Source organism: Chelonia mydas, chromosome 8, assembly GCF_015237465.2.
Source record: "Chelonia mydas isolate rCheMyd1 chromosome 8, rCheMyd1.pri.v2, whole genome shotgun sequence".
Lineage (NCBI taxonomy): Eukaryota > Metazoa > Chordata > Testudines > Cheloniidae > Chelonia > Chelonia mydas.
Genome location: NC_057854.1, coordinates 101,161,965 through 101,188,877, shown reverse-complemented (window position 1 = coordinate 101,188,877; position 26,913 = coordinate 101,161,965). Strand labels below are relative to the sequence as shown.

At 55.4% G+C, this 26,913-nt stretch overlaps 1 protein-coding gene across 2 annotated transcripts; it reads left to right on the top strand.

Annotated features, from left to right (window-relative positions):
- Window positions 1-8,185: 8,185 nt before the first annotated feature.
- Window positions 8,186-24,692, top strand: LURAP1 (leucine rich adaptor protein 1). 2 transcript variants are annotated; one of them, XM_037907725.2, is made up of 2 exons: window positions 8,186-8,785; window positions 20,093-24,692. In XM_037907725.2, the coding sequence occupies exons 1-2, from the start codon at window positions 8,591-8,593 to the stop codon at window positions 20,828-20,830; spliced, it is 933 nt and encodes a 310-aa protein (XP_037763653.1). In that variant the 5' UTR covers window positions 8,186-8,590; the 3' UTR covers window positions 20,831-24,692. The 2 variants fall into 2 exon arrangements, with proteins under 2 accessions (XP_037763653.1, XP_043377024.1); XM_043521089.1 differs by lacking the exon at window positions 8,186-8,785 and adding an exon at window positions 11,126-11,308.
- The last annotated feature ends 2,221 nt before the right edge of the window (window positions 24,693-26,913 follow it).

The window sequence follows — 26,913 nt, the reverse complement described above, 5'->3', positions numbered from 1 at the left end:
GACAAAGTCACAAAGCTCAGCTACCAGGTGACGGCTGTTCCTGACGGCTTGTAGCCCATCCTCGTGTGGAGTATTGGGGTGAAGAGTTTCTACGTCCATGGTGGCCAGAATGGTGTTTTCTGGAAGATCACCAACGTAAAAAGAAAAGGAGGACTTGTGGCACCTTAGAGACTAACCAATTTATTTGAGCATGACCTTTCGTGAGCTACAGCTCACTTCATCGGATGCATACTGTGGAAAGCTCATGCTCAAATAAATTGGTTAGTCTCTAAGGTGCCACAAGTCCTCCTTTTCTTTTTGCGAATACAGACTAACACGGCTGTTACTCTGAAACCTGTCACAATGCATTGTAGTTTCCTCAGGAAGTCGGTGGTCTCTCAAAGATAGCTGGGAGTGCTGGTAGTGTAGGGTCTGAGGAGAGAGTCCAAATAGCCAGACAATCCTGCTGTCAGGGTGCCAATGCCCGAGATGATGGGGCGTCCAGGATTTCCAGGTTTATGGATCTTGGGTAGCAGATAGAATACCCCTGCTCGGGGCCCTAGGGATGTGTCCGTGTAGATTTGTTCCCGTGCTATAGCAGGGATTTTGTTGAGCAGATGGTGTAGTTTCTTTTGGTACTCCTCAGTGGGATCGGAGGATAGTGGCCTGTCGAATGCGGTGTTGGAGAGCTGCCTGGCAGCCTCCCGTTCGTAATCCGACCTGTTCATAATGACGACAGCACCTCCTTGGTCAGCCCCTTTGATTATAATGTTAGAGGATTTTCCCTCTCTTGGTATTGACACCTCTTCATAAATTATTGGGAGGGGACCACATCCACCCTGACTGAATTTTCACTCCGTGCATCTGAAGAAGTGGGTTTTTTACCCACGAAAGCTTATGCCCAAATAAATCTGTTAGTCTTTAAGGTGCCACCGGACTCCTCGTTGTTTTGGGGATACAGACTAACACGGCTACCCCCCTGATACTTGTAAACTCTTTGGATAGGTAACCTTGGCTGGGCCTTCCAGGGTGCTACCATAATACACATAACAGCAAAGTATTCTTTCCTCTGCCACTGACTCACTGTGTGGCCCTGGGTGAGTCACTTAGGCCCAGATTTTCAAAACAGCCCAGCTCCCATGTTGGCACTACAATAAGTGACCAGATATTCAGAAGAGCTCTGCACTTCGGTCACTGAACAAGAAATCTGACTCCCGTTGTACCCATGCCTCAGTTTCCCAAAAAGTGACGTGGGGCGAGAATGACATATAAAGCATGCTATATGAGTGCTAGGCCTAATTAACTACTATGATGGCTTTGTTATATCTGTCATGCCTTGGAGCGGTCCCCTCCACATTCCTTACCAGGACTCCGGAGTAACTGAAACAGAGACAGCTCCTGAGAACTGCATCCGCGGATTCTCCCCAGACTCAGCAGTCAGACGGGACCCCCTACTAGAGTGTTTAGCTTATTCTATGCAGAGTTGGAGCAAGGCTCCTAAATCAGTGGCCCTGTTTTCAAAAGTGCAGAGCAACCACCAGCTCCCATTGGCTTCATGGGTGCTCAGTGCCTCGGAGATCAACAGCTGAGAAAGTGGCCCGAGCTTGGACAAGTATGTCCCTGACCTCCAAAGATGATGCTCATGGCCAGGCAGGCTGTGAAATCTCCAGCGCTCTGGGGGAAGGGAAAAGGAACGAAGGGTTCTCTTTTGACCTGCAGCTGCCAGCTGCGGTCGACACCCTTGCAAGGGGCGGACCGGCTAATCCCTGGGGTGCCCGCACTAGCACTATGGGTACTGCTGTGGCTGTTAACATCTCCAGAGATCCCTGGGCCACACACATCTCTGCCTGGCGGGAGCTTGTTAGTGCAGAGTCGTTTCAGAAATGGAGGCACCTCTAAGGACAACTTCCCTCCTTCCAGATCCTTAGCTGGTCTGAAGCTCCCCGTTGAAGTCAGTGGAGCTGTGCTGCGCCCCTCCAGCTACGGATCTCGCCCAAAGGTGTCTGCTCCGTGCCCCGTGGTGGGCTGCCCGGCCCCTCGTATTGGGGAAAACAGAGAGGAACATTGCGTCGTCATACAACAGCTCATGCAGGAGCAAAGACCAGGGCAAAGACCAGTCATCGGTGGGCAGCCCATTTGCCGGTGTTACTGTCAGATCTCTGCGTTTCCTCCCACCCGCCCTTCACACACGGAGTGAGGAAGGAGGGGATAGTGGTTAGAGCTCAGGGCCTGCAGAAATCCCTGCTTCACAGCTCTGCCAGTGACTTTCAGTGCAACCTCGGGCAGCTCCCAAACAGGCTGATTCTGTGGACCCCGCAACTTCCACTGAAGCAAAGAGCATCGAAGCAGCTCTGTGCCCCGAGGATCAGGCTCAACACTCCCAAATCTCCATGTCTCGGTTTCCCCATCTGTAAGACTGGCAGAATTTCCCCTCCCTGTTGGAAGGCTAAATTCAGGTGAGGTTGTACGGCACGCGGAGAGCTGCGCATGTCAGAAGCCACCGAAGTGCGAAGTATGATGATCAGAATCTCTTTACAGGGGCACAAGTGACAGCAGGCCGGCCTGGCTGACACTGATCAGCTGTTGCGGTTACGTAGGTTGGCTGGGGAAAGCGGAGCTTGCTTTTGTTGGACAGATCCAGAAAAGGGGGGTAGTGCTAATGGGAAGCAAGCTGTGTAGCTGTCCAGAACTTCCTCCCTGGCTGGAGTTAAACTGTGTTAAGCAAGAGGGGAAAGATAGCTGAATAATCAGAAGTACTGCATTCCTCACAACTCGGAGACATCTTAACGTCCTTGTGGTCATCTGTGCAGCCAGGGAGGGAGGCCAGGTTTAGAGGCAAAGCTGTTCCGCCGAAGGCCCAGAGATGAGTCAGTGAAGAAGGACTCCCAGCTGAGACAGGCTTGGCAGGGCTCCTGCCGGCTCAGTGAGGGGGCGGAAGGGAGCTATCTTGTAGGACAGCCGCCCGTGAGCCCACACAAGAGGTCTGTGTTTGGTACAGAACACACGTACATGTACACACACAGGGTGGGCAGCCACCCATCAGCCTTCTAATAAACATCGGCGTCTTGTCTAGCGCCTGGCTGCCAGCCGACAGACACACATCATTCCTGTGGTTGTTGAACTCCAGTCCTTCAGGTTCACCCCCTCCATGACCCAATGGCACTCCCTGTGAATTACCAATAACACCAAGAGATCAGTGAGACCCACCCCTTCCCTGTGGAGACCTCCGTCTAGGAAGGAAATGCTAACAGGAAGGGACTGGGAATCAGGAATCCTACGTCGTAATCCCTGTCCTGGCATTAAACTGCAGTGTGGTCTTGGTTAAATCATTTAGTCTACCCATGCCTCAGTTTCCCCATCATAAAATGGGGATAATGATCCTGACCCTGCCACCCGGGACTTTTGTCAAAATTAATGCTTGTAAAGTCTTTATGTAGCCCACACTTGGAGAGCGTGGGTATTGGTCTCCCTCTAGTGTTCCATGTACAAGGATAAGAGTCTACTACTGCTACCAGAGTTTCCTTTAGCTCAAGCAGTAGCTGCTCATGCTCTGCAGGCCCAGAGTGGGTTAGATATTAAGATCCCCCAGGTGCTGTGCAAATGCAAATTATTAGTGAATTATTATTATTATGCAAATATTATTATTCTTACACACAGTAGAATTAGACTGTGGAACTCATTGCCACAGGATGTTGTTGAGGCCAAACATTTAGGAAGACTGGAAAAGGGATTGGATATTTGTATGGCTAACAAGAATATCCAGAGTTATAACAGTTAATGCTCACAAAATTTTGGATGGGATATAAAGCCCCAGGCTGGGTTTAATCCAATCTTTAACTGTAAGGGATTAGGACGGTAATTAATGTGTGTGGTGAGGGAGAACCCATGGCAGGGTTCTTAAACCTTTCTCTGAAGCATCCAGCACTGGTCACTGTCAGAGAGACAAGATACCGGGCCAGATGAACCATGGGCGTATCCACTCTGCCAGTTCCTGTGTAGGAATGCATTTTTGCCTCTTGAAAGGAGACAGTCACAAGATCAGCAACCACCTGCCAGGCTGGCCTCCTTGCTCTGCTAAGGCTGAGCAATAAAAATAATAATAACAAAGAAGACTAGAGATAAATGAGCTGATCAGAGCTTCCGCCGCATCGAAAGGGAATCCTTGGCATGGGCGGCAGTTGAATCCTTCAGGAAGTGGCCGGCCCCGGGGACTTTAGTGCTACGCCAGTCCGGTGCTGCAGTGGGTGATGCGTGCCAACTTGCTGCTCTGGCTGCGCTTTGTAACACTTCAGTGGGAAGCCGTTTGGTATCTCCAGCCTGAGGATCAGCAGCACAGGACCCCCTCGCACTGCCTGTGCCAAGAGCAGATGTCACCCTTCATGCGGCTCGTCAGAGTGCCAACGCAAGCTCCCTCCTCCTGTAGGCCAGGCCCCTCACTGACCGACCGGCAGCCCCCTGCCAAATTTCCAGCCCTAAGCCCTGACAGTTCACTCCAACTGCAGCCCCGTGTAGTATAGAGTTTTAATCACTTGTCACCTGCCTCAAACCGATTTGCTCTTCATTCTGCTAAGCATAAAGAATGCTTTTTTTATACAATGTACAGTTAACCTGTGGAACTCACTGCCACATGATATTACAGAGGAAATTAAGGAGAAAAATAGAATCTGCAGGTACACTAGCTCCTACAAAAATAAAAAGGGCTGTCCATACTCCAACCTCATGATAGAAGGTCTGATCCAATTACTCCCTTTAAGGTCAATAACAAGATTCCCAGGTACCTCAGTCCCATCAGCTGTTCTCCATCTGGGAACAAGAAGAAATATTCCCTAGACTCTAGAATATTGTACATGTTGTACAGTGCCTAGGTCCATGACTGGGGCTCATAGGCAAATACAAATACGTGATAATCTGAATTGCATGTAGGGGTTTTGCACCTACCCCTGAAGTACCCAGCATTGTTTATTATTATTTATCACTTGTATTAAGGTAGCACCTGGAGGGTCTGACCAAGATAAAGGTGTTGGGCTAGGTGCTGTACAAACACACAGCGAGAGACAGTCCCTGCTCCAAACAGACAAGACAGACGAAGGTGAGAGGAGAAACTGAGGCACAGAGTGGGAAAAGACGTGCCCAAGGTCACACAGGGGTCTGGAGGCTGAATGGGGAGCAGTCCTCAGGTCTCCTGAGTTCAAGCCCACACTGCCTCAGGCAGGGCTTCTGTACCAGATGGTCCAGAGGCCTGGTGCACTTCCTGCCTGGCAATTCCTACCTACCAAAGAGCCTCATTTTAATATCATTTTCTGGGGATTACAGAGCCCTGCTCTGTCGTATCCTTCCACAGCAGCGCTTGCTGTGTGCCTCCTCTGGGTTCAGTGAGCTGTTTCAAGTTCTGAAGCACACATGGTGTTCTTGGAGGCTAATTTTAGACTCGTTAGTGTCCCAGGCTGACATGGAGGGTAGGGGCAGTATTACAAAGGCAGCTACGCCTCCTCAACCCTGTGGGTTTTTTTAATGCATATAAATCAAGACACAAATTGCAGGAGAGGTTCAAAATGAAAACTGTTAAACCTCGTAGACCAAGAGGAGGCTAAGGATTTAGTCACAGCAATCGACTACCGGCATATCCATAAAGGCCTCCTGGCTTCTTGCCCAAGTATCAGTTGATCTCATGCACTTGGAGACCAATCCTGCACCTGACACTGAAGCCACATTGATGGTTTTGGCACTTATTTAGCACCGTCTGTCAGAGGATCTCAGCAGGCTTTGCAAATAGCAGGTAGGTAGTTTTCATGACACATCTGTGAGGGAGGTCAGTCCTGTTCTCACCGTTGGACATATGGGGAAACTGAGTCACAGAAAGGGGCATGACTTGCCCAACATCACACAGGAGATCTGTAACAGATTTAGGACTAAAGCTCACAATCTCTTCACACCCTGTCCTGTACTGTAACCTCAGGACAATCCTTCCTACATCCGTATGGGGCCTTTTGTCCAAATAACCATGCTTGGCACTTCCCTAGGGCTTTACAGCTTCAAAACCCAGCTAAAATATTCACTACTGCATCCCAGAGCACCTTTACAAATAGATAGACAAACGCTTCTGAGGGTTGGCCTTGACACTGAATTTCAGTATGTTATTCTGTGGTGGATGCTTATCAGCGCGTACCAACTCAGTGTAGGACAGGAGAAGTGAGGAACCTACAAACGGCAGGGGGAATATTAGCCGGGCAGAATCAATACGATGCTTAGGGAGCATGGTGATGGGTGCCTTAGAAATACGCTTCGAGCTTTTGAATGGGATTAGCTGTCTGGACTTTGGCACAGGCTACCAGCACCCCTTACTGTTTGGAAAAGCATCACCAGCCAGATGGAAAGAGCTTCTATCTGTCCAACCTATACTATTTCATAGATTCATTCACTGACTTTAAGACGAGAAGGACCATTGTGACTATCTACTCTGACCTCCCGTATAAGACAGGCCAGAGAACTTCATCCAGCGATTGTAACATCAAGACCAAAACTTTTGATTGAGCCAGAGCATGTATTTTAGCAAGACACCTGGTCTTGATTTAAAGATCTGAAGGGATGAAGCATCCAGTACACCCCTAGGTGAGTTGTTCCGATGGTTAATTACCCTCCCTGTTAATAATTATTGCCAATTATTTGTCTAGCTTCAGTTTCCAGCCATTGGATTGTCTAATGCCTTTTTCTGCTAGATAGAGGGAGTGTCTCCTCTCAGAAATCTCTTCCCCATGTTGCCTTTTGAAGGGATCTATCACAACTGCCTAGCACCAAAGCATGTCCCGGGGGTTCAATGCACGCCAGGCCATTTTTTGCCTTTTCTATGCTGTTTGGAGTTTTATTTTCTGTCTCCTCCTGGAATCCTGTGAGCAGCAACAACATTGTCTGGGAAAAGCCTCATCCAAAATGTGGGATCTGGACACCATCTGATCACCTATGGTGAGACATTCCAAACCTGGAGTTCCAACACTAAGGCAGGGATTTCTACACTCTACCCCAGCTCCGACAATGGTTTGCAGGGCAACCTTGGGCAAGGCACTTAAATCACCATGGATTTATCCTTACAACACCCCTGTGCCGTAGGGAAGTGCAATTATCCCCACTGTGCGGGGGGAACCAGGGGAACCAGGAAAGACTAAGACCCAGCTCTTCAAATCAATGGAAGTTAGGAGCCTACATACCTTGGACCTTAGGTCAGGCCAGGCATGTAAGGACTGCTATTGGTAAATGTAACCCAGCACAATCTGCCATGGGTCAGGCACAGGGTGACTAAACCAGGAACCCCACTGCTCACCATGTGTGGGGCACGCCAGCTCCCCACTGGAATGAACAACACCCACAAAGGCATAACTCCAGCCAGTTCCTGGTTGAACAAAGGCTGGGGAGAAAACCCAGACCCAGATCTGCTGCAGAGAAAACTTTGCCCTCTCCTGTGGTTGTGCTGGCTTCCAACTGGAACCCTTGGTACTGCCAAGGGGGGGGCTTTATGTCCTAAGGCAAGTCTGTGTCTCTCTTTCCCCCCGCCTAGGTGTATGTGCTGAAAGTTCAGGAACGACCGTCCGTCCTTCGCCTTCTTCAAACTGGAGACACTGCAGCACCAGACTGTAACAGAGGTGCACTCACACCATTGCCTTTTGAGACAGACAGCTGCCAGCCCAATACCGGCGAGGACCTGGGCCTAGAGAGCTTGCTTAGGTCACCCAGGAAGCTGGTGATAGACCAGGGACTTGAACCCAGGTCTGCCAAGCGCTAGGCTAATGCCCTGCCCATTGGCCCAGCCTTCCTCTGGCTGGCAAACAGGGGTACTGGGACAACTTGCATAGTGGGGGTGCCGAGAGCCACTGAACCCAACTGTAAACTCTGTAGATGATGGAAACCACTTCAAGCCAGGGGGTGCAGCAGCCCCCCTAGTTCCAGCCCCTAGGCACGCAAATACCCCCAAGGGGCCGGCTAACCTTTCCCTCCCCCGCTGGGGCTAACAGCCTTCCCAGTCCCGGGGATGGGAGCCAAAAAAGAGGTGCCAGCTCTGAGGTGCCCCCATCCTTTAGAGTCTCCCCCATCCCCCCGTTGCCTGCGGCGCCAAGGATTGGTCCGCAGCGGGCTACGCCCCGCCCCCTCTTTTCGCTTGCTCTCCACTCGGAGAAATAAGGCAGCTGCGCCTGCACGCGGGGCCTTACGGCCGCGGGCGGGTGGCGAGCGGAGTCTCCGCAGCGGCCGGGCGGGTTGCAGTCGGGCAGGTGGAAGAGGCGAGGCCGGGGCTGGATCCGACAGGGCGCGGGGGTCGCGGGCGCCCCGGGAGCTGCCTGGAGCGGGGAGCCCGGCTGTAGGGCCCCGCTCCTGCCTTTGCACCCCCAGGGGGGGGGGGGATCCTGCGTGGGGCTGATGCTGCATTAAAGCCGCCCCAGCCGTCGGGGGGCAGGAGCTGGGGGGAGCCCCGCGGCGGGGGCGGGGGGTCCTGGGCTCGCCCCCCGGGCGCGATGCGGGGCGCCCGGGGGCAGCTGGCGGCGTTGCGGGGGCTGCCCCCCTGCTGAGCCCGGGGACTGGGGGGGGGCTCCCCGCTGGGGGTTCGCCCGGCCCCGCCGCGTGCGGGATGGAGGGGCCGGGCTGCGGCGAGCCGCTGCCCCCCGACCTGAAGGAGCTGGAGAGCAAGGTGGGGCGGCGGGCCCCCGAGGGGCTGGTGCGCTGGCTGCGGGAGGACCCGGCCGCCGCGCTGCTCGGGGAGAGCCCGGCCCGGGGGCAGCGCCGGGGGCTGGCCGGGAAGATCAAGGCGCTGAAGCTGGAACTGGTGAGTGTGACTGGCCCTTTCTCGGTCCTGCCTGGCCTGCCCCCCCCCGGGGGTGGGGCACAGCCCCCAATTCCCCCCCCCCCATCCCCTGGGACCCCAATCTCCCTCCCCATTTCCCCCTGTCTTCCCCCCACCTCTGGGGGGGCCCAGCCCCCAACTCCCCCCCACCTGCTCCCTATCTCTTCTCCCCACTCCCTGGGGTGCCAACCTCTCTTCCCATCTCCCTCCCCCCTACCTGTCCCCCATCCCCTGGGGACCCAATCTCCCTCCCTATTCCCCACCACCTGCCTCCTGGGGCTACAGCCGCCCCATCTTTGCCCCCCCATCTTTCCCCCCCCCACATCCTAGGGTCTAAATGTCCCTTCCCATCTCCCTTCCCCCCCCCTTGGGGCTACAGTGTCCCCTTTTCTCTTCTCTTCCCTTCCTCTTTGGGGCCACAGCCCCTCCCTGGGGCCACAGACCCTGTTTCCCCCTGCTCTGCCCCTGGGGCCACAGCCTCCCCCTTATTCTGCCCCCTCCTCCCCCCCATCTCCTCTCCTCTTCGCCCTGGGGCCACAACCCCCTCACTCCCCTTCTGCCTCTTGGCAGAATCCTCCCCTCTTCTCTGCCCCATGGGAAGTTTGGGGACAATAATCCCACTGTCTGCCCCCTGACGGGTGTGTGGGTGTGTCACTGATCTTCGGCTGTGCCCATAACCAGGGTGCTTAGGCCCTTCTCCTCTCTAGAGCCTAGAGGCTCAGGGGGAAGGTCGGTTAGGGTGGGCGATAACCCGGTTCTGAGCTCGGAGCCTGGGGACGTTCGAGGAGATGCCAGACCCAGGCTGGAGTTCCCAGCTCCCCGGTGCAATTCTCAGCTCTTGGCTTAGTTGCAGGCCCAGAGAGGCAGAAGGCGGTCGGGTGTTGTTAGCCAGCCTGTGCTGTTCACACATGACCGGCGAGCTCCCTTTCCGTTGACCTTACGGGCACTCGGCGCCTCTCGGGCTCAGGCTCCCCCTCCCATGCTAGACTAGTGCCTTCTGGGTGGAAACACCAACTACCCTGATTAGCTGAGCCCTGATGATGTTAGCACAGGTAGGAGCTGCCTTTCCTAAGGGGATCAGTACACAGCAGCAGCTTAGAATATCAGGGAGATCATCTAGTCCACCCCCCTGCTTAAAGCAGGGCCAATCCCCAATTTTTGCCCCAATCCCTAAATGGCCCCCTCAAGGATTGAACTCACACCCCTGGGTTTAGCAGGCCAATGCTTAAACCACTGAGCTATCCCTCCCCGGGGTCCTGCGTGTCCACTAGCACCAGCTCCTGCTTTTGCGTAAGGCTTGTGGGGCATTTGGTTTGATCGGTACATTGGTAACTGAACACTTTAATTGACTGGGGAGCGGGGCCGCAAAAGCAAAAAATTTTAAAGGGGCCTCTAGATATATATTACTGCTCTCCCTGTCATTTAAACACTTCTCCTCCGGAAAGGAGCAAAGTCTTGTGGCTAAACCACAGGGCGGGGATTCAGGAGAGCTGGATGACTTTCCTGGCTCGTCCACTGAATTTCTTGGCCAAGTCACTTCAGCTCTTTCTGTGCCTCAGTTTCCCCACCTGCAACTCTGACCCGTGGCTCGTGTTAAAGCAGAGGATTTGTGGACTCTGTTGCCGGCTTTGCCACTTGCTTCTTGTTCAGGCAAAAGTCTCTCATCTGGCCTGTAACTCAGTTTCCCCTGCTATAATGTGGATGCAGTCACATTCCCCTACCGCATAGCGCGCTTGGCCGGGGCTACTTTTGGCTCGAGAGTGTAAAGTGCTTTGAGATCCTCGAAGACAAGAGGGCACAGAAGAGCAAAATATTATTATCCAGCCAAACCTTGGTACGCAGGTTTTTCTTCCCAAAAAGAACAGTCAAGACTGACTCATCTTTAAAATCTCATGCTGGAGAGAGAAGGGGGCTAGCGGAAATAACCTTTCTCCTTCCACGTATCGGCTGCTTTTTTGAGTCGCTTCTTTTCGCTGTCGATGATAGATGTTCTCACCCTGCTTACCTCTGGGAAGGGGCAGCTGGCCTCTGTTCTGCCTCCCGCACCGTCAGCTGTGTTCTGCGCAGAGCCCTAACGCTGCAAAAGGCAGGAAGGAAACAGCTGGCGAGTGACTCCCAGCTCAGCTGCTGGATGACTTAGGAGACAGCCGGCGGCGGGAGCTTAGAGGGGGGAGGGTGAATGATCCCCTTTGGGTGCAGTGAACTGGCCAATTTCCAACCCCCTTACTCTAGTGGAAGTTCTTTAACGATTACAAGGGGTTAGGACCTCAGGTTTGTCTCTCATCGGAAAGACGCGGCTTCCAACAATGCGCTGGCCCCACCGCCTTGCAAGAGCATCCGCTCAGCACTCGCATAGAAGGGAAAATAGTCACCACGGCTCCCTGCAGCATCCAGAGAAGTCGCCCTTCCAAAGTACTAACCCTGGGATGTAAATGTGCTGCCTGAGAGAAATACTCCTGTTGTAAGATGTCTGGCTGCTGCTCTCCACCCCAGAAGCAGCTGCATGTGAGTGGAGTTTTACGGCCGCAGGTTTCTGACGTGCATTGTGATAACAGCTGTGTATGTTGGGTATATTAGCAGATGCGATCTGGAACCAGAAACCTGAATTTGAAACCTCTCCCCTTCATTGATCTCTGGGGAAACTTGGGATTTGGATCCAAAAGGGCCCAAGCGCTAATGATCAGTATTAACCATTCCCCCAAATGGCCTCCAACCCAAACTCCTCGTTCCTGTGCTAGCACATGGAAACTAAAAAGAAACCCTCAGGGGAAAACGTACAATATCCTTTCAGCTTTAAAAATCTAAGGTATTACTAGTAACGTGGGAGGATTTTTAGGTAGCGGGCCAAATTCCTCCCTGCTGTACCAAGGAATGCTCAGGGCCTGTTTTGTTGTATCCTGACTGATCCTCTTTCACATGCCACGTTTGGGGGGACAGACAGCCTGCTGCGGCTTTGAGAGAGCCGGGTCTCTGAGTCGATAAATCTTGCCTCGCCATTATGCTGTGAAGAAACCGCCACCCTGGCTCACCCAGGCACTAAGCTCCCCGTGCATCAGCCCCGCTCTCCACTTCTTGTTAAAGTTGCAAACCAAAGCGGGGAGTTTGAAATGGGGTGGGGGGGGGGAGCCAGTTGGGTCAACATGCTTAGCAGTGGGGAGCCCCCCTTGCCTTGGCAGCAGCTAACGGGAATTATGGTGTCATTTAAACATCCTTGCTGGCGGAGAGACCAAGCACTGAAGGTGTTGCATGGACTGACCTATCCCACCGCCCTGGTGAGGGAGGGCAGGGACGCTTCTGGGTCTGCACAGTGCCTGCCACAATAGGATCTTGAGTGCAAGACGAGGGATCTTAAGCACTAGGGGAACACCAGCATATTTTCACCTTTCACGCCTTCGTTATGTTTGACTGGGTTCACGTGCGGGTGGCATCTGCTTTGAACCGCTTTTAACCTTCTGCTCAAAACGCACGCCCGTTTAGCCTCCTTTCCCTGCCACTGACCGGGTGCATGGCTGGTGATAGTGACAAAGTACCTCCTACCGCAGGGAAAGCCAGCGCAACTTGCTTCAAACCACTGGTTCCTCTTAAAGAGGCACCATCAACAAAAGCCCAGCTATGTTTACAAACTAATTTCCTCATCTGTGTTGCTGACAGCGCCTTGGATCATGAGAATGGAGATCTATTAAAAACCTATTTTTCACCATTGCTGCTGTTTACCAACTGGTCAGTTTCACATTTCATTTCATTGGCTGCATAAACCCAGGGGGATTCTGGCTACCTTTGGTACTTACCGAGCTCACCATTGCTGCAGGATCTAGGTTTTCACCTAGCTTCACAGCCCCCCTGTGAGGCAGGGCAATTGTTATACCTATTTCTCAGGTAGGGCACTGAGACACAGGGAGAGGAAATGAATCTGGAGTAAAGCAGGGAACTGGTTTATAGCTCTGCCTTGTAATTTTTCATTCTGCCTGATATAACTTGCGGCTGTTGTCCAGATCCATATAAGTGTCAACTCCCTTCTTCTGAATCTGCAGAGATCCGCTCTGTGCATACTCGGTTTTCCCAAGCTCTTTAATCTGTGTGGATCATGTCGCAGCAAAATCGCAGACAAAAACGTCAATAGATGCATGAATTCCCGGAGGGGAGGGTGATTAAAGGAGCCACTGATACCTGACAGCTGATATTCAAAAGCATTCTGCCATACTTAGCAATAATCCCATGGGGGATATTTTGCTTCACCTGGTTGTTAGAGACCAAAGCTGGGCCGAGCAGGGAGCTGGGCTAGGGTGAAGATTCAGGGGCCGGGGCGAAGAATCAACATGCTCGTGTTTGAACCCGTGGCAAAGAGATCTAGGCTGCTGTGTATCGAATCTGGTGCTTGGTCCAGACTGGAACGGCGCGTTCTAAGACAGGGATTCATGTAGTCCCGAAGCCTGCCCCCGCGCTCCTCCACTTCGGGAAAGATTGGTGTAGATCTTCAGCATCTCACCCTTCCTCGCATGCCCTGATGAGCAGTGAAATAGTCAGCAATGTTGACATGTAAATGGCTAGCATGGGGCGCAGTTCACACCTCTGGGAGCCAGTGTGTCGGGCTATCTGCAAACATCGCTGCAGCGGTTACACTTGGCTCCCGTTGGAAGAGTGGTCTTCACCACCATAGCAGCTAGAGACTTTGCATTTCAAGTACCAGCTGAGACTCTGGGGAACAGTAAAGAGGTCCATCTGTGCCCCTCCCCGCCTCTGCTAGCCCCCCATGCACCCCACATCTTGGAAATCCTGCTGTGTGACAGCAGCGGCTCTGCTAGCCCCCCATGCACCCCACATCTTGGAAATCCTGCTGTGTGACAGCAGCGGCTCTGCTAGCCCCCCATGCACCCCACATCTTGGAAATCCTGCTGTATGACAGCAGCGGCTCTCTAAAGAACACCAGCTGTGGGTCTTTTAAAGGGAACAATGGGAGTCGGGTGCAATGTGCTGGAGACCTGTGGAGAGGCCATTTGTTCTGTATTTTCCGGAGGCCTGTGAACACTTCCTGGACAATGTTTCCTTAGCCCTGATTCCTCCATCTGTTGCTTCCCCTTGCTGAGGTCTGTCAAGACAGGCCCTTGGGGTCAAGCACAAGCTCACAGATCAGTCACGCTGCCCCCTCCTCCACCACAGCGTGGAACATGGAGCCCCAGGCCAGTCCTGTTGAGCGCTCAAAGGAAACTCTAGAGGGACGTTTCCGACCGGATTCCCCTCGCCCCCCATTCTCCTCCTACCGGAGCTGAGGTGGGCATGAGTAAGGTAGCAGCCATGTGGCTAAGCTCAGTCGCTGGAGACGAGGGGGGTCGCTCTGTTGCCAGGACGCGACCACCGTTGGCTTGTGGGCAGGGGTTGTGGTCCCAGGTGTGGGCACGAGGGTGCTGTGTTTTAGGCCACTCTTGTGGGGAGACAGTGAGAGAAGAGCGGGGAAGGAGGATGGTAAATATGGAGGCAGCGGGTACCTCTGCACTGCATAGCAAATCCACTGTAGTGCCAAGTCTCAGAGCCCAGGTCGGTTGCGGGACTGGAGCTAGGGGGCTATAAAGAGCACTGTAGACATCTCGGCCTGGGCTCCGAAACCCGGCGCGGGGGAGGGTCGAGCCCAGGTTCCAGCCCAAGCTGGGACGTCTACACGGCTATTTTTAGTCCTGCAGCCCCCTGAGCCCGAGTCAGTTGGACCGGGCTCTGAGACTCGGTGCCAGGGGATTTTCTTTGCAGGGTAGACGTGCCCAGAGAGGAAAAAAAGATGCATTAAGTCAGCAGTTCCCAAACTTGATTGGCTCACATCCCACTTGCTGAAATAATGGCTGGTTGAAGGATGACATGCAAACATCTCCTTTTAGTGTCCATTTCTTTTAGGCCTCCATAGGGTTACCTTATTTAGGGACCCCAAGATCAGTACATTGAATTGGGCTGGTGGGGATGTATCTGGGGAGAAATGAGAAGAGGAGCGAGGTGGGCTGGGACAGGTGGGAGGGTTGGAGGACATGTGCCTTAGGGCTAGTTGGGAATTTTTTGACCCACTTTTTTTTGGATTTGTCAAAACCAAATCTTTTTGCAAGAATGCGCCAGTTTCGCGGAACCTTTCCTTGAGAGAGATTCCTCGGGGCCAGGGTGGAGTTTCTGGTCAACCCCCCCCCCCCTCCCCCCAGCCTGCTAGCCAGCGCAGTCAGCTGGGATGTGGGTGAGCCAGGTTCAAGACCCAGCACGACGAATATTTATACATACCCAGTGGAACGGCTTTGACAGGCGAGATTGAGAAAGGCCTACCCTGGAATCGCCAATAGCCCGATCCAGGTCTCGCACAGCCCAGTGATTTCCCCCGGCACTGGCTATTCGGGGGTGGGTGGGGGGTCTCTTGCTGGGTTTTCAAGAAAACCTTTACAAGGGCTCCAGTTTGTGCCGATGGAGAATGGGAAACTTTTTGAAGCCCCAAAAGTTTTGAGTTTGGGGAAAGCCATTGCCCCTCCCTGTGATCTAATGAGGGCCGGGTCTGGCTGGAGAGCAGAGGGCTCTGGGGGTTGGGTGGGGGTGTGTGTGTCTGTGTAACGGGGCGGGGAGGGCTTAGGTGGGGTTGAGAGGTGGGGAGTTTAGGCTAGAAGGGGGGTGCTTTCCCCGGTCCCCAGGCAGCTTCAGCTCCAATTCACCCTCATTCCAAGGCTGTAGGTTCCCAGTTCCCCCGGAGGCAGGGAGCCCTGGCAGTCCCACCTCAGCTCTGGGAGCGGCTTTCCCACAGGTCTCCTGCCCTGGGCTCACAACTCCTTCCTCCTGGCCAAGGGATTCCCCGGCTTCCCTTTGTGCCACTGTGTAGTGATGCAGGCAGGCTTCCCTAGCCCGGGGCTCCCCTGTACCCATCGTCCTCCACCTCAAGGTGCGCTCTCTGTCCTCCTGGGAGGCCCCTACCTGCTGGGTTTTCTCCTGTTCTGGAGGTAGCTCCCAGATTAACACCTGACCCCACTAAGCACCAGCGTCCTTAAATGGGCCGTATCGTGGAACAGGGTTGGCTGGCCCTAGGCCCCAATCTCTTGGAAGGGGGGACAGAGCATCTTGAGCCAGTGCACCGCTGCATTTGGGAAGCTCTGCGTTCGCTCATCCACCCCGTCCCAATGCGGGATTGCCTCTTCCAGCCTGTTCCCCGAATCCCTGTGCGGCCTGGGTCCAAACGCTCCCATGATCATTATCGCGCCTGGGCTTATCCAAGCAGCTGCCAAGGAGCCGGTCCCTGCCCCAAGGACCTTACAATCTAAGGAGAAGCCGAGAGCCACCAGGTGGATACGGGAAGGACCCGGAGACAGGGAAACCACTGCTAGCTGCAGTCCAGCACACCGCTCGCCTCGCCTGTGACTAGCTTTTGGTAGGCAGCTGGGGAGAGGAGCGTTTTAGTCTGTGTGGTGGGGTTTCCACCCGTCCCTTTAGGGCAGCAGTTCATGGCGTAATTAGCACACAGCTGCCGCCCAGCTGTGTGCTAAAAAAAATTCAAAATTTTCCACCGGGATCTGAAAGGGGCTGGCTGAAGGGGAGATGGCGTCTGGCAGCCTGCGGGAGTGCTCCTGCCAGCAGGGGGCGGGTGAGGGGGGCAGGAGAGTGGGTCTCTGGGCAGGTTTTGGGGTGGTGGTGCTCTGGACAGTGAGGGGGTGGGGGCGGTGAGTTGTAGGGGTTGGGGGGGTGCTGCAGCACCCCCAGGTTTTAGGCTGCCTGGCCCTGCACGGCGGGATTCGGCATGCGGGTGCCTGGCCCCGCGGCATGGGGTGTGGGGTCCGGCCCCGCGCCGCTGGGTCTGGCTGCCTGGCTCTGGGGTGCAGACTCCGACTGCCAGGCCCCACGCCCAGGGCTCTGCTCCTGGCCCTGCTCCGTGGAGGGGTCTCTGGGCGGGGGGTGCTGGGCACAGGGCACTATGGGGGGCGCCGTGGTTCTCAGCCTGCAGCCCAGGTAACACACCGGGGGCTGCGTATGCGGCCCACAATGATAAATAGATTGAGAACCACTGCGTTGGGGGTGCTGGGGCACAGGGGGAGGATTCATCCTTAGCCACACTTCCTCTCCTGCCTTGGCACTCACGCCCCTCCGGGCCGTGTCCAGCTTGGGTCAGTGCTCGGCCGCACCCAGCCTGATTTGATCTTCCAAGAAGGCCTCCTCAGCCAGTCCCCCCGCCCCAGACCTCTTCTAGCTTTGCTTTACCCCCCTGCCCGGCTGCGGGTTTCCGGCCCACGCCGGGGAAGCAGAGCCGCGTTTGGCAGGGAGCGGGGCGTACGGCCAGGAATGTCTTGGCAGGACGGGATTTCTGTCCGCGAGCCAGATGTTGTAGCAACGGTTGATGCTGCAGCGGGCCTGGCCCCAGCCCTCAATTGGCCCGCCTCAGCAATTCAAAGCATGGCCTTTCAAATAGCAGGGCGCGCCCTCCCCCGGCCCCCGCCTCGCCCTTGTCACGTCCTCTGGGTCGTACCCTGCCCCCCAGCCTCCCTCCCTCTGCTCCCGTACGCTGTTGGAAGTTTAAGGCCCTAGTTAAAATGTCATCTCCCCCACCCCCCGAGCAGGGCTGTCCCCTGCAGCAGGGGGCGGTAGGGATGGACAGACAGACACCCCTGCCCCCCACACACACAGCGGGGCTATCCCCTCCAGCGGGGGGGTGGGAGGGGTGTAGAGACAGACATTCCCCCCCACCCCCCAGCTGGGTTGTCCCCTCCAGCAGGGGCCATAGGGACAGACAGGCAGAGGACGCCCCCCCCCCCACACACACACAGCAGGGCTGTCTCCTCCAGCGGGGGGTGGGAGGGGTGTAGAGACAGACAGACCCCCCCCACACACACACACAGCAGGGCTGTCTCCTCCAGCGGGGGGTGGGAGGGGTGTAGAGACAGACAGACAGACCCCCCCACACACACACACAGCAGGGCTGTCCCCTGCAGCAGGGGGCGGTAGGGACGGACGCGCACACCCATGCCCCCACCCGCTGCTTGGAGGAAGCTATTCCTGGTGTTACATTACAGCCTAGTTGCACCAGCCAAGACCAGGGAAGTGACCAAAGCATCGCGCCCTCCTGCGGCGGGTGAGGACAGGAGGTAAAGAGGGCTAATAAGCTGATGCGGGGGCGGGGGGGGGGGGGGCTAGAGGCAGATAAAGGCCAAATAGGCCTCAACCCGTGGGGGGTGAACACCCCCATGCCCAAGTGGAAAATGCCACGGGACTCTTAGGACGGCTGCCTGTCTTCAACATCTCTGCAAGGCAGCACGGTGCCGTCGTGCCAGGGCCTGGGCACGGAGGGATGGTGTCTGGGGTGTGCGTGTGATCGCCCCCTCCTGTCCACACACCACATGCTGCGTCTGGGGCAGCTGGCCCTATGGAAGGGGGTGCTGCTTTCACCTGGGCTGCTCCCCAACAGAGAAGGGGCCACTGTGGGAGACGCCTCCCCCCCGCCAAAGAGGGCTTTGGGCTGGGCCAGCGTTCCCAGTTCAATGGGCTGGACGTGTGCCGCGCTCGCAGCAGCGGGGGAATCGAGCCGGGGGCCTCAAAGCTGCAGCGGGTCCCGTCTGCTGCCCATCCGACTCTCTCCATCTAGCTCCCGCACTGGCCTCCGGCGCCGCAGACTCCGAGCGCCCCCTCCCGTCGGCGCATCCCCCCCGAAAGCCAATCCGACGGCAGAGCCGGCCAGCAGGCCGCTGGGGCTGATCCAGATCTGGGCGGTGGTGGGAGGCAAGCAATCTCCCCAGCCCCCTTGCACACAGCTATTTGTCCGCTCCTGCAAGGCCTCCTCGCCGCCCGGCTCTTCTCTCGGCACCCCGGCTGCTCCCAAAGGGCAGCTGACTGAGCGTGCATTTATTTTCTGGTCTGTGACCATGTGGGGAGAGCCCACGCTCCCCTCCCGCCCGCCAAGCTGCGTCTTCCCCTGGCCCGTCACTCCATGCCCTGCTCCCAATTGAGATGTGGGGTGGCATGAGTGGTTCGGGGGAGGCAGGAGCCTAGCGCGTCCGAGGGGAATTATACTCTTGAGTCCAGCCAGGGTAACTCTGGAGTGACTCCCCCTGGTGCAGTTACGCCAGTGTCAGAAAGCCGAATTTGGCCCCAGGGGTGGCGATTTGAGGAGCAGGAGGAGGCAGGGTGCGGCTGCCCTTTGGGATTGTGGGAGACAGAGCTTGAGCTCACTAGGCCCAGGCCAGTGCTAACAGCCCTTCCTTGGTTGCTCTCCGAGCCCACATCCAAAAGTTCCTCCAAGGGCCCCGTTGTCTGTTTCTCCATCCCCACCATAAGCATAGGAATGGAGGCAGGAGGGTGGCTTTATGATCCCCTTGAGCTTCCAATGTTCTCAGATCCTCCAGGGTAGGTTAGAGCAGCCTTTGAGCTGCTCTACATTCCGCTCTGGGGGTATGAAAAGAACGGCTACAGCACTCCCCTTCCCATCCCCCTCTTTCAGGGAGACCCCTCCAGTGTCAAAGCTGACTGCACTTGTCCAGGTGGGGCGCCCGCAGGCACCACTGCCAGGGAGGCCAGAGGAGGTGGTGATCTGTAGGAACCTGTGGGGTTTGGCAAGGCTCCTGGGGGTTGCCAGTTCCAACAGGCTGGGCCCGTCTCCACACCATCCTGCCAGCTCTGCTGGGGGCTGGAGCGGCCAAATTGCCTGTGGATTCGAGAGGAGCGGGCGGAGATGGATTTAGCTGCTCTGTATATCTATGGCTCCCATCCCTGTCATATTTGAGTGCCTCCCAGCCTGTGATGTATTTGTCCCCCTCCCAGCAGCCCTGTGAGGTAGGGCTATGCTGTTATCCCCTTTGTAGAGATGGGAAACTGAGGCACAGTAGGACTAAGTGGCTTTCGGTTGGCCGTCTCTGACAATAAGCTCTCAGGGGCACGGACTGTCTTTCCTTGTGCCTTGCACGGCATGGAGGATACCCTCGATACGGGATCGATGCGAGGCCTGCCCCTCCTTGTGCTCACCCTGCCTGGACAGCCGTGTAGCCCCAGTCAAGCGGCACCCGGCTCGCGCCAGGGTGAGAGGAGGAGTGGGCCCAGTGGACGGTAGCAGAGAAGGCCAGAAGAGGGGTCTGTGGGCCCCCACGAGGCTGGCATCTTGTCAATCCATGCCCTGCCACTGGAAGGGCTTTGGTGGCTCCTCCGTCTCTCTGTTCTCTGCCGGGGGCACATCCCAGCCTAGCATCCTGAGGCCTGTAATGCTTTGCTCTAATTCCAGAGTGTGGGAGTGGCTCTCCCGGCGAGCGCCCTTGGGGAGACTCCGGGGTATAGGCTGACCCGTGTTCCCTTTGTCTCCCCACCCAGGCCTACCTGCGAGCTATCGACGTCAAGATCCTGCAGCAGCTGGTGGTGGTGAACGAGGGCATCGAGGCCGTGAAGTGGCTCCTGGAGGAGAAGGGGACCCTGACCAGCCACTGCAGCAGCTTGGCCAGCAGCCAGTACAGCTTGGTGGAGAGCCAGGAGACCTCGCGCCGGGGCAGCTGGACCAGCCTGCAGGACCCCAGTGAGAAGCTGGACAGCATCTCCGTTGGCAGCTACCTGGACACGCTGGCTGACGAGATGGACGAGTACAGCCAGGGCGCCATGGAGCCTGTCCTGTCCTCCACGCCGGGCAGACCAGGCATCCCACCGGCCAGGCTGGAGCAGGACTGGTCCAGGAGCGACCCAGACAGGGGCCTGCCCAGTAAGCCAGGCAGCCCGCAGGACAAATGCAAAGCGGACCCGGAGTGGCTCCGGATGGACCATTCCTTGGCCCGGCCTGCCCAGGAGCAGAGCACCAGGGACTCAGCCAGAGCAGCAAAGCAGCCCGCTGGCCCTCAGCCGCCCCAGGTGGCCAACGGCTTCTTGGGCAGACAGGCTCCTGCTTTGGAACCCAGTAAAGAGGCCAAGGGGGAGAGGCTGAGCAAGAGCAGCCCGGCTCGGACGGCCTGGAGGAACGGCCAAGTCGACTGTGAGCCCTGCAAGCTCAAGGGCAAACTCCACCTGGAGTACGACGCCCACTGGCGCTGGGTGCAGTCGCAGGACGATGTGACCTTCTTGTAGCCTCTGGAACCCAGCTCGCGAGGGGCCGCGTGGAATCCTCCGCGCCCGCCCGGCCGATCCTCGCCCAGATAAGCACTCGGCGTACGGAGGGGGAGACCAAACTGGCTGCACTGGGCTTCCTCAAAATTCCCCACGAGCACCGGTGGGATCAGCCTGCGGCGCTCCCCACGGCGTCCCCTTTGCAACGTGACGTTTCCCTCGGGGTCGGCGTGGGACCTGCGCAATGCCAGACCGTGGCGCTGCACGGCGGGAAGTTGGACTTCTCCTGAATCGTGAAGAGGGGCGATCGCACTAGGGGGGTAACGGGAGGAGCAAGGCTGCACCTCCCATAAAGGCACTTGGGGCTCACCCCGCTTTTATTAGTGCAGACGCTAGCGCAGGATAGAGAGCTCTTCTCCATTGGTTCGATCCTGCGGTCAGCCGTCACCCTGGGTTTAAGGAAGGGAGGGTGGTGGAGTGATTAGAGCATGGGTCTATTCCTGGCTCTGCCTCCGACTGGGACATTAGCCCCTTAACTTTGCCATGCCTCAGTTTACCCTTCTGCAAAATGGGCCAATACGCTACCTACCTGGCCGGAGCAGGCGTTTACTGACGGGCCAGTAGTGCTGCACCAGGAGGCAGACGGAGCCCAGCCCGGGGAGCATGGAGGTCCTGCAGACAGAGCCTGTTGGAGCGGGGCGTGTCAGCACTTGGGGCCTTGCAGCCTTTGCCATGGCTGGGGCGGGGATGTCACGGGCTGGGCATGACCTCACTGGAGGACTGGGCCAGGGCAGCGGAGTGGTTGTAGAGAGGGAGCCCCATGTTTCAACGACGCATCTGGGTTGTTTCTAGAGCCTCTACGTTTTCCTTTTCTACGCCTGCTGCCCCGCCCCGCTCCTATCCTCACCGCCCCACTGCTGCCCCTCGAAACCAGGTGAGAGGGCTGGGGGGGCCTAAAGGGCCCCTAAAAGCCCCAGTTGGAGTCAGGTGGGGATTTCCCCAGGGGCAGGCACTGCGGAGAACAACCGTAGGGCTGCCCTCCAAGGACTCTGCTGCAAGCCCTGGCGCAGGGGGCATGCTGGGAGGGGGGCTCAAAGTGGACTTTGGGGGTGGATTCTAGGCAGTGCTGCGGACCATGGGACAGCCTGGGGAGGCGGCTGTAACTTAAACAGGCCCCCAGGAGTGCCTATGTTATAGGGGCCCTAGACCAGCCCAAGATAAGAATGCAGCCGGGCATGTTGGGCTGCATGAGTAGGAGCATTGCCAGCAGATGAGGGAAGTGATTATTCCCCTCTATTCGGCACTGGTGAGGCCACATCAGGAGTATTGCGTCCAGTTTTGGGCCCCCCACTGCAGAAGAGATGTGGACAAATTAGAGAGAGTCCACAACGGAAATGATCAGGGATCTGGGGCACATGACTTATGAGGAGAGACTGAGGGAACTGGGATTGTTTAGTCTTCAGAAGAGAAGAGTGAGGGGGGATTTGATAGCAGCCTTCAACTACCTGAAGGGGGAGGTCCAAAGAGGATGGAGCTCGGCTGTTCTCAGTGGTGGCAGATGACCGAACAAGGAGCAATGGTCTCAAGTTGCAGTGGGGGAAGTCTGGATTGGATATTAGGAAACACTATTTCACTAGGAAGGTGGTGAAGCACGGGAATGGGTTACCTAGGGTGGTGGTGGAATCTCCAGCCTGAGAGGTTTTTAAGGCCCGGCTTGACAAAGCCCTGGCTGGGATGATTTAGTTGGGGTTGGTCCTGCTTTGAGCAGGGGGTTGGACTAGATACCTCCTGAGGTCTCTTCCAACCCTAATCTTCTATGATTCTATGATCAGGGTGCAAAGGTGGCTTAAAAGTCTCGAGAACACCCCTCTGGGCGGCAGGTTCTCGGCAGCACCTCTTGGCAGGGCACAGAATCCCCCCCGTGCGTATCGGGTCAGATCAAATTTGTAACTGCCCAGCCCCCAACCTTGCCCGGGGATCTGTAAGTCCAGCTTCGCCTCCCGTCCAGTCTGTCTGGCTCAGCCGAATTGCACTGCAGACGCAAGCAGGTACAATTGACAGGTTCGCCCTGGCACACCTAGGTCGTTCTTCCCGAGCCGGGGTGGGTTTATTCCAGGACTGAAAGCAGAAAAGTGATTAAAACTTTTTTGTCATTAAAATCAACCAGTGCGAATCCGAAGCCACCCAAGGAGCTGCTTTGTGCCATTGTTATGTGGGCACGTTCCATCGGAACTGCGTTTTAAACCAGTTTTCTTCATGTTTCCAAACGCCTCTCCGTTTTGGGTAGAAGTTGAGTCTGGACATTGGTTGGCCTACAACTTTGCATTGCATCTTGAGATGGAAACCTGCCCCAGTCATAACCTAGGCGTGGATAACCAGGAGTTGGGGACCTAGCAGCCCATACCTGCAAGGCAAATGGGGTGATAATTTAAAGGAGACATGAGACCATCTAACCCGCTGTAGGTCTCTCTTTGTGACTGTTTCAAGCCCAACCCAACCGTTGCCGCACCCCTTTGGTGCAGACCGACGCTGAACACCAAATCAATTGGCGAGGCAGAAAGACCCTCTGCCTGGCGTACCCGGTCTTTGTCCTTCTCTTTCTGTGCTGAACGTGGCTTGGCTTGGGAGGTTCATCCCAACGGTCTGAATCGCGGTCCGGAAGAACCCTGCAGGCCTGATTCCCTTTCCCTGATGCTGCTGCAAATCCAGAGCACTTCCACGGGAGGCAGTGTAAACACAAGTGTGCTGAAACTGGTTTGAAGTGGTTTCCATTATATCCAGGGGTTACGGTTTGGTTCAATGGCTCTCAGCACCTCATTATACAAATTGTTCCAGGCCCCCTGCAAGTGTAAGGGACGGGTAATCCCGGCAGTGTAAATTTCGGCAACTGGAGAAAAGGAGAAGCGGGTTCCGACATAGCATTGTCCCTTCCTTGACCCATGTAAGGGCGACGGGATTGCTGAACGCACTCGAGACCTGCTTATGCTCAGCCCAGGAATCTGTGAGCGCAATGGCTGCCCGCTGTCCTCATGCCCAGAAGCAGTGCCCATATTTCACCCGGATTGCCAGGTTCCTAAGGCACTCAGCCCGGGATGGCACCACCTGAACGACTGGGAATTCTGACTCCTCTTCCGTTGAGCCCTCCAGGATTTGGCAGCCGCACCTTGGATATCGCTCTTAATATTAATTCACTACCAAGCCCTGACCTTCATTTGTGGTGGTTTGGCTTTTTTGTGTGTGGTTAAAACGCATCTTCCCAGTGCAGCTGATCCACATCTCGCTTATTTCCCCACAGCAGCAAGGCTGGATCCTCAGGGCTGGGTTGTACGTGGACTGGCCAAAAGCGGAACAAAACTGAAATTCATGGGAAGGGGATGGGCGACCGAAAGGCCACCTTGGCCTCGGGAAACCACAGTGACAAAACCCGGCAGTCCTGAAGCTTCCTGTATCGCATCCCCGGGACCAGCGCTGGGGCAGAGAAAAGACTGACTCCATAATGACCCATCCCAAGAGGCTGTCTGTCTGTCTCTGCCCTTCCCAGCCTCTCCTGGTTTGCTGCCATCCACACACGTCGCGTGTACACACAGCTACCTTCGTTTCCCATATAACCAGCGAAGCACCTGAAAGCAGTGGCGGCCCATTGCCGGGGAAGGGGGCACCCTGCTTTATTTATCCATGTTGTGCCAACTAATGCTTCCTTTGCCATGTTGCATGTCAGCACATGGGCACCTCTGCTCTGACGGCTGGGTAGCGAGCCGGTACCCTGGGGGAGGGAGGAAACACAGGTCAGGATGCGCTCCAGGAGCAGGGTTGGCCAGTGCTGTTAATAAAACCACTGTCAATGTGAATAGCCTGCTTAATAAACAATAACCCTCCTAAAACAGGCACAAAATATGGCCTGCTTTTCTTCCTCTCCTCCCCAGAAAAGGGGGCGATTTTGACCCAGGAAGTTGAACAGCAGAAATTCCTAACACAGCAGCCAGGTTACACACGACATAGCAGCAGGGAAGGGGCGCTGTTTCATCATTCTGCCCTCTGCATCCAGACACGGTATGCACCATCCCTTAGCTAGGCTTACCTCCAGCCTCTAGGTATTTACACCGTGCTCATCACCGTGATGACAGACCACTCACCCTAACTCTTCCCTTCACTCTGCATTCTGACATGCAAGCCTAGCTGGGCCCAGGCTGGGAGCAATGTGTGGGTACAGTGGGGGAGCCTTTGGTTTGGGGGGAACTCCCATTTGCCCATAAGTAACCAGGAAACGTACCATGATCGTTGTCTGGAGTTGATCTAGTTGGAAGGCATTCTGGCCGTTTCTAGTAGAAACGGTGAATGGAAATTCCAGTTCGCGGAGGATTTTGAGGTTTCCAAATCCGGCTTAGCTCCAGCTCAACCCCCAACATTTGGAAATTCTTGGCAAAGGAAACTTCTGAAAAAAGCTATTTTTGGATAGGTCAGATGGTTTTATTTTTGACACGATCAAAACGTGTTTCGGTTTAAAACTTTTGGGAAGTGTTCTAGGAGAACATATAGCACCAAATAAAACAATTGGAAACAAAAAGCCATTTTGAAAGGAAAACATGTAAATATTTTTGTTCCAGAAATGTAAAAACGGGACGTCTCAATGTTGTCAAAACCTTTCCCCCTGCATTTTCCCCCTCCGAATTGAACTTTCAGCGAAATGGTGTCAGTTTCGCAAAGCGATTCCGTTTTGACAGAATCGTTCCCCCAAAGTTTTTCCGAGCAGCTCTTGTTTCTAGCGCTGAAATGGTGATTGGAAAAATGAATTTAATTCTAGCCCTCTGCCCTCGGGCAAATTGAAGAGTCTAGAGGAACATTAGCAGCGTTATTTGCCCCAAGCAGATTGGTATTTTGCTGTCTCTTAGGTAATGAGCGCCCTCAGGAGCTTTTAGAAAATGGGGTCCTTTAGGTTGCTCCTGTGATGTGGGGAGTTGGTGGTGACGGCTGGTGCTTTATGGACTGTGGGGAGAAAGGGAAAAGAGGGGAAGGATGGTCCAGTGGTCAGAGCACTAGACTATTCCATGGGAGACCTGAGGCTCTGGGCCGTGCCTCAGTTTCCCGTCTGTAAAATGTGGATAACAGCCCTGTCCTACCCCACAGTGGTGGCCTGACAGGCATTAAACGATTGTGAAGTGCTCAGATACGAACAGGATTTGGTTAAGAGAGTCCTAACTACTGGAGAAGACTTGGTAGAGCCCTTGGAAGATGGGACAAATCAGAGTGCTGGTGATTTTCCTATGGCAACCCTATTGCTCTGAGAACAGAGCCAGGCATCATGGCTCTCTAGAGCAGGGATTCCCCCCTTGGGCCCCCCCCCGCCCACTCTGCCCAGGAGCATTTCTGGACTAAGCAGAGAGCAGAGGACATGGCTAACCGAGAGACCCCCTTTTTGTGGGCTGATCTGACCGATTTGTACGCTCTGTTCGAGCCCGGAATGACTGGGGTGGGTTTCTTTCCAGTCACAAGAGCAGTTGCTCATAAAAACACAACGTGTTCCAAGGAAAATGCAAACCATATTCTCCAAGAATACGTCCCAGTCTTAACCGGCATTATGCCTCCCTGCTTTTAAATACGAGCGTTTGCAGATGGCAACACAGATGTCAAGGCTAGCAGAGTTAGGTAGGATTTCCTGTTTTCCTTCAGGATTAAAACCCCATAGATGCTCCAAAACCTAAATGGGGCGGCGGGGAGGAGAGGGGGGGTTGTAAATTGGTAACAGCCAAGGGAGCCTTTAATCTCACCCACTGATTCTACACCAGGCCAAGGCGCTGGTGACTGAGGAGAGGCAGGATGGTCCAGTGGTTAGGGCGTTAGCCAGTGAGAGAGAGGGATTCAACGTACTGCTGGGTCACAATCTGCCGGGGCAACCTTGGGTGAGTCACTTAGTGTCTCTTGCCTCAATTCTCCATCTGTAAAATGGGATGCCCACCCCTGCCCTGCCTCCGGATTGCGAAGCCCCCAGAAGCCGTGGCCGTGGCGGGCCAGAGGAGTACTTCTGATGAGACAGACAGTTGTTATGACCTCTGCCATGGTGGCGTAGATCTGACAGGCGTTAGGATCTAACCGCGGTTTGGTGCGCC

What these genes read in the sequence shown, in the direction of transcription:
- LURAP1 (XM_037907725.2), top strand. Translation starts at nt 8,591, where the DNA reads ATGGAGGGGCCGGGCTGCGGCGAGCCGCTGCCCCCCGACCTGAAGGAG. An exon ending in AGGCGCTGAAGCTGGAACTG is followed by an intron (nt 8,786 to 20,092) that starts GTGAGTGTGACT and finishes CTCCCCACCCAG; the next exon opens with GCCTACCTGCGAGCTATCGA.